The sequence below is a fragment of the Engraulis encrasicolus genome, chromosome 17 (assembly GCF_034702125.1).
Source record: "Engraulis encrasicolus isolate BLACKSEA-1 chromosome 17, IST_EnEncr_1.0, whole genome shotgun sequence".
Lineage (NCBI taxonomy): Eukaryota > Metazoa > Chordata > Actinopteri > Clupeiformes > Engraulidae > Engraulis > Engraulis encrasicolus.
In genome coordinates this window covers 44,592,144-44,598,977 of record NC_085873.1, presented here as the reverse complement: position 1 = coordinate 44,598,977, position 6,834 = coordinate 44,592,144, and the positions used below count along the sequence as shown (strand labels likewise).

The 6,834-nt window shown below is 48.2% G+C and overlaps 1 protein-coding gene across 1 annotated transcript in view; it reads right to left on the bottom strand.

Moving 5' to 3' along the window:
* Window positions 1-1,100: 1,100 nt before the first annotated feature.
* Window positions 1,101-6,834, bottom strand: part of LOC134466885 (cdc42 effector protein 4-like) — a 60,195-nt gene continuing 54,461 nt past the window's right edge. The window contains exons 2-4 of the mRNA XM_063220786.1: window positions 6,453-6,834; window positions 5,627-5,945; window positions 1,101-4,874 (exon numbers count right to left, since the gene is read on the bottom strand). The exon at window positions 6,453-6,834 is cut by the window's right edge and continues 593 nt beyond it. Of these exons, the coding sequence (XP_063076856.1) occupies window positions 4,030-4,874; window positions 5,627-5,945; window positions 6,453-6,689 (1,401 nt within the window). The 5' untranslated portion in view covers window positions 6,690-6,834 and the 3' untranslated portion in view covers window positions 1,101-4,029. The remainder of the gene's footprint in view (window positions 4,875-5,626; window positions 5,946-6,452) is intronic.

The following is a 6,834-nucleotide window of genomic DNA, read 5'->3' as shown; positions in this document are numbered from 1 at the left end:
TTGGACAAAACAGGCAAGTAGGCAAGTGAGCAAGTGAGGATGGGAGTTCGCATATTGGAATACACTCCTTGTGATGGACTGGCAATGACTAGGCACTTGAAAGCCAAATGATGCGGAGCCAAAAAAACGTTGGGAGTCAGGTTCCATGTACAAAACTAGAATTTTGACAAAAAAATGAACTTTTCAGTTCAAATCTCAAAACCTATTCCTGGATAAATTGCAGCTAATGCAACTTCAATGTCTGCGACTTCCACCAGACATATGGTCAAACAAACAATCATGGCTTACACTTCGTGAACTCACTTTACTGCCTCAACTCTTAGGCCTTACAACTTGGATTCGTTACCAGGATAGGGATTGGCTCTAGGCCAGAAAAAGGCCAAAACTAAGCCAAAGGACTGGACCAGGACCCTGTTTCTCGACAGTGGTTGCAATACAATTTCCCATAAGCAACACACAAGTTTGCTAACTAGCTAGCAACGACACTGTCGAGAATCAGGGACCTGGCTCTGGAAGAGGGCCTTAAAGGGGTATGCCACTATTTTGGGGCTTAATACAGTTAAAATCGTTGGCTGGGGTTTATAAAGGTGGTAAAGTGTCTTATTTTTCATGTTAAGCGTTGTCTTGCTGTAAGACAAGTCAAAAGAGGGAATATGTCGCTAAGCTAGTGAAAGTCAATGTATCCGTGTAGCATTGTAGCATGATTTTAACTGTATTAAGCCCCAAAATAGTGGCATACCCCTTTAACGTAACCTGGTTTACTACTGAACAAGCTTTGTAGTATAGGGCTCCTGGAGCTTAGCTGGGCCTTGGTCACTTTTAATGCAACCAACCTTAGACAACTCTAGATAACATTACTGTCACAGTCTGCCAAAACACCTACGGGGTCCCACCATACAGTACACAGGGCAGCCGGTAAACGCACACACACACACACACACACACACGCGCGCGCGCGCGCACGCACACACGCACACGCACAAACGCACACACACACACACACACACACACACACACACACACACACACACAGGCACGCACGCAGGCACGCACGCAGGCACGCACGCAGGCACGCACGCAGGCACGCACGCAGGCACGCACGCAGGCACGCACGCAGGCACGCACGCATGCACGCCCACGCCCAAGTACCTCATGTCTATGCTCGTCACCTTATCCAGCAATGTGTATCTATAAAGGCCACCTATAATTTATACATGTGCAAGTAGCAACAATACACACACTCACACTCAATAATTAAGACATGTAGATACTGTACATTTGTGACTGTGTTTTATATTTCCTTATCCATAGCGACTGAGAGCTGTGTTGTACTGTAGTGAGTCAAACGGATGGAACTGCCATGGAAAAAATAAAGAACAATATGAGAAATCAACCTCCAAATGTCATTTGGCAATTATTTGAACCCAGGTACCTGTATACTCCACATCCGTGCACACAAAGTGCTGGTATATCAGAGAATATCCTACATTACAAAATTAAAGTGTGAATTGATAAGACTTAATGTGGTTATATATACACACACAATATTTCCCAAAATGCAATTCTGTAGACTGCATTTCCCAACGTGCAATGCTGTATTAGTTGGTGACTTAAAAGTCCATCATTTGGGCTGCTCTAGGTCAGACCTCAGTAAATGACATGATGATGCATCTGTATATACAACTTGAAAGAGAAAAAAAATCAGGTGAACTTGTAAGAAAACTTGGACACATACACACAACCCAATGCCAGCAAACTGTACACTCTCACTGTAAATATTTAGTAGAACAGAAACTACCTACATATAATACATGGACTGACAGACTCTGTCAGACAAAAATGTACTTGGTACAATAAACCATATGACTTTACCCAATCAGCCTTGTCTTTACCGAGTCAGTCCTGTGTGTGTGTGTGTGTGTGTGTGTGTGTGTGTGTGTGTGTGTGTGTGTGTGTGTGTGTGTGTGTGTGTGTGTGTGTGTGTGTGTGTGTGTGTGTGTGTGTGTGTGTGTGTGTGTGTGTCCATCTTCATGATCTTTTACAGTAGGTGGCAGGCAACGGCACTTTAATTTAGGATGTGTTACTGACTAGCGTAGTGTACATTTAGTGTAGTGTATGTGTAGTCTGTAGTGGAATGGAGTCTATTGTCTCAAGACAACAAGAGTGTTATGAAGGCAAAGGATTCTGAAGCTGACTGTGCCTTGGAGTCTGATTGGTCAACAGTCTTGGAGGTATGAGCCATCAGCCAATCATAGGCTGTATAAAGATGGACGTACATAGAGGCAAACCCTGTCATTGGCTAAAACAGAAGTTCTAAAACATCAACATAGCCAATTAAAGGAGCTAGGATGTGGGCAGCCAACAACTGACCATTTATGATCCCGTTGGCCAGAATGAGGGACCATAGAAAACACAGAGGATATACTGGAAAGACAGAGATGAATTATGGGAAATGGCTTGAAGGCGTGACGTCTCGGAGTGTCTATGGTCCATCAAGAATGCGCTCTAGGTTATTGCAGTCCAATAGACCAGAATATTGGAGACCATACTGTAGACAGAGTGGGACTGTGTTTGCCTGGTTTGCTACTAGTCAAGGTCAGAAAAAGCTATGCCGAATTCTTAAACCAAAACTTTTTCTTAGTCCCAATAGAACGTCTCTGCTTAAACCGCGTCACTGCCTTGAACATGCCTCTACCCAGGGCTGTTGGAGCTGCTCAAAGTTGACTGGCTTCAGACAAAGTGGGTGGAGGTTCCCGATTTCTCCGGAGCTCAGAAACGATATTTGTATTGCTCCTGGCCTGACTAGTAGCAACGCTGAAGGTGTTGCATCACTAGGAGGGCGTGGCCAAAGCTAGGACTGTGTGGGAAAGGGTGTTGGTGGTGTTTTGTCTTGGAGTGCCCATGGTCTGCGGTGCATGCTGCATAGGTCATTGCAATCCAATTGCCCCAAAAATAGGTGACCATACTAGATTTGGAGTGCGGACAAAGAAGGTGGGTTTGTGGGAACGGGGATCGGAGGTGTCTTGGTGTGTCCTGTCCATAGCCCATCCAACGTCCAGTTAGGGTCAGTGATCAACACTGTATTACCATAATATGACCATGTAGAAGAAACATAAAATCATAGTAGTAGAATTACTTGGGGAAAACCTCAGCACCACAGAATCCATATTGTAGCATGTGTTTTACAGACGCATGCATGCACACACACACAAAGGAGTGTTGGCTGTAGTGGTAATGGTAAGGGTGATGACATTTATACTAACGAGTGTGCTGAAAAAGTTCCCGATGGCCACAAAAGTCGTGCGGTCCTATAGACAAAATATCTTCATGATTCTCCATCCTCTTCCAGTTCCATCAGCCCTTCTTCATCATTTCGTTCAGTCTCATGCCAGGTGAGGATGCAAGGTCACATATTTGTTGTCCTTCACCCCTCAAACAGTAGAAAAAAAACACAATTTACCTCTTCCTCCTTGGAATCTACATGTATAGTCCCTCTCCTTATGCCTACCACTCCATCATCTTGGGATTTTACTCCTCATTACTATCTGTAAGCTCTAAATTAACTTTTTTTTCACCACCAGCCAAAATGGCTGGTATACATTGATCGTACTAGCCAAATAGACACTCATTAATGGTAAAAGTGGCCAATAACTTGGTCATTTTTAACAGTCAAACTGAAATTTCACCAGGCATTTGGCCGGTTGGCTAGTGTTAATTTAGAGCCCTGCCCGTAAAAGTCCATGTTGCCCACACATACAAGTTCCCCAAGACTTCATTCTCCTCACATCAGTCCTACACATTTTTCCCTTCCACCCGTCTCTTTCCAAGTTGTTCATAAAGTCTAGTTCTCAGCACCTTCACCCGGATCTCTTCCCAACCCACCCATACCCATTGCCCATGAATAAAGGTCACTGCCACTTTCACATCCCAGCACTGAACCCAAGACCCAGATCTCATGCTAGGCCCAGTTCACCTCTCCTGTCCCTAGACCCGGTTCTTTTGGTCCCAGACCGAGACCTAGTCCTCGACCTAGACCCGGATCTCGTCCTCGTCGTCATCATCCATGAAGGAGAAGTCTCGATCCTCTTCCCTGGTGGTGGAGCGGCCCGGCGAGCTGAAGCGGGCGCTGTCACCGTCCGTTTCGCTCTGGTTGCTATGGTTCAGCTGGTTGCGCTGGTTACTGTATCCATGGTTACTGTGCCCGCCAATGCTGCCGCTCATTCTGTCGTCCTGCACCGTAGATCCAGAGCTGGACACGGAGCAGCTATCCAGGTGTTGGCCACCAGGGGGCCTTACGACGGCTCCTCCACCATTATTGGACGCATAGCGAGAGGAGGAGGAGGAAGTGGAGGTGGAGGTGGAGGAGGAGGAGGTGATACGAGGAGGCCTGGATGGAGCAGGGGGTGACGGAGCCTCGTTGTCATCACTACTCGCCCCGCCTCCTCTACCACCACCACCACCACCACCACCACCTACGACGTCATCGTGGCCATTGGCACGGTGATCGACTCCCCCTCCGACCCCGTTTCCGGCTGCTCTGGGCGGGCTGAGCGGGGGCGAACCGCGCCCGTCCTCGAACCCGAGGTCGCTGTCGTCGCAGTCCCAGGCGGCGGGCTTGTCCATGACACTGAGGATGTCTCCCAGCATGGAGGGGCCGAGGTCGATGTGGAAGGACATGATGGACTCCGCGTGCTTCATACCGCCGCCGCCGCCGCCTCGGGGTAGAGAGGGCGGGAGGTCGCTGAGGTCACCGAATCGACGCTCACGCTCCGCCTCCAGGAGATCTGGCTCCTGTATGGCCAAGGCCGCCGCTGAAGCTGCCGCCCCATTGGCCGGTTTCCGGCCGTCAATCACGTCTCCCGATGATCCCATACCTAATTGGTGAAAAGAGTCATTAGTGCCTTGGGTTCTGAGTCAGATGAAGAATTGATTGTAACATAGTATGGTCTAATGCATCTAGAACAGTGGTTCTTAACTGGAATGGTTGTGCGACCCACAGTTTTTACATTTTTACACCACGACCCACCCAGGACCTCTCAACGACCCACTTTTGGGTCCCGACCCACCAGTTAAGAAACACTGATTTAGAACACATCTTGCCAAACTTAAGGTGGTACAGAACAAAGTAGCAAGGTTGATTTTTCTTTTAATGACATTACTTTGATGAACGGATTTTATTGAATACGTTAAGAGGACCCCAGGAAGAATAGCTGTGGCATTGCTACAGCTAATGGGGATCCAACAAATAAACAAAAATCGTGAGTTGACTGGAGGAGACCGGAGGAGAAATTCTTAAAGTGATGGGGTGGCTCAGGGGAGAATGGAGGCAGTCTTAAAGTGATATGTCCCATTTTTGGAAATAAGCTTATTTTACACCTCCCCTTGAGTTAAATAATAGGGTTTTACCATTCTCCTGTACTTTCAACCGTTCTCTGGGTATGGCAGTGCAAATTTTACCTCCAAGCTAGCAGTTAACATTGAGTCCTATGAGACCGGTTAGCCGCCAGCTGGTCTCATAGGACTCAATGTTAACTGCTAGCCTGGATCGTTGGCCTAAAAAAATCAATATTGAATCGAATCGCCATGGAGGGTGTGATTTACACCTCAACCCGATCCCATAGCCTACCTCTCTTGAGCGGACTGGAGGAGACACTTTTGGGGAAGGAGAGCGCACCTCCTCCTCCTCCTCCCTCGTTCAGGTACGGCAGCGAGATGGCCGTCTTCACGTGCGTCGGGGAGCCGTTGCCCGGCAGCAGCATGGTGGGCGTTGCCGAGGAGACCATGATGGAGGAGGACGACTTGTGCTTGTCGGCGGCTCGGTTGACCGACTGCGAGCGCTTGCTGCTGCGGAAGGTCCGGGAGAGAAGGCTGGGCTTGTGGTGCTGGGTTGGGGGGGAGGAGTCTGGAGGCGGGGGTGGCGGCTGGCTGGGATGCTGGGGATGTGACTAGCGGTGGAAAGAGAGAGAGAGAGGGAAAAGGTTAACATGTAGGCCTAGTAGATTTTACTGTGTTCAATTTTTACATTATATTACGCTACGCTGACTCTTTCATCCAAAGCGACTTACAGTTATTATTTTTCAGGGTATTGGTTACAGTCCCTGGGGGTAGGGGCCTTGCTCAAGGGCACTGCATCCATGGATGGAGGGGGAGGGAGAGGTCAGATGGGATTCAAACCAACAACCCCTAGATTGACCAACTCCCTAACCACTAGGCCACAGCTGCCCAGTCAATTTGTAGTAAATTTTACACTTGAGAATGAAATCAGACTACCTATTTGTTGAATTTGACTAACTCTTAAATTAGAGGTTGAATATCATAAGTATCAATAGTGTATATCATTTATAGTGTACTATCTGTGGCAGATACACCCGGATCAACCAACTACCCTTTTTTGTTTAACGGGTTAACTATGACGTCACAATACCCCTGGCCTCGCTTGCCCTGCCACTTACCATCTGATACTGATGCTGTGGTGGAGGTGGCGGCAGGGTGTCGGTGGGTTGCCGGGGGGGTTCTCCACTCCTGCTGGCGAGGAAGGAGGTGTCCCCGAATGTGTCCCCTCCTCGGCCCACGTGCATGGTGTGGCGGAAGTCGCCCAGGGGAGCGCTGATCATCTCGGGCGTCAGGTCGGCGCGGGACCGCCGCTTGGACTGGGACGAGCCCGATACTAGCTGCTTCAGGATCGGCATGGCAACAGATGGATGGAAAATACGTCCACGGGAAAAAAAAGAGAGAAAAATACAAAAGAAAAAAGAAAAGAACAAAACTGCTGGATGTTTATAGGTGAAGGATGGATGGGGGTCGCAGGATACAAATGAAGTCCACAAAAGTAAA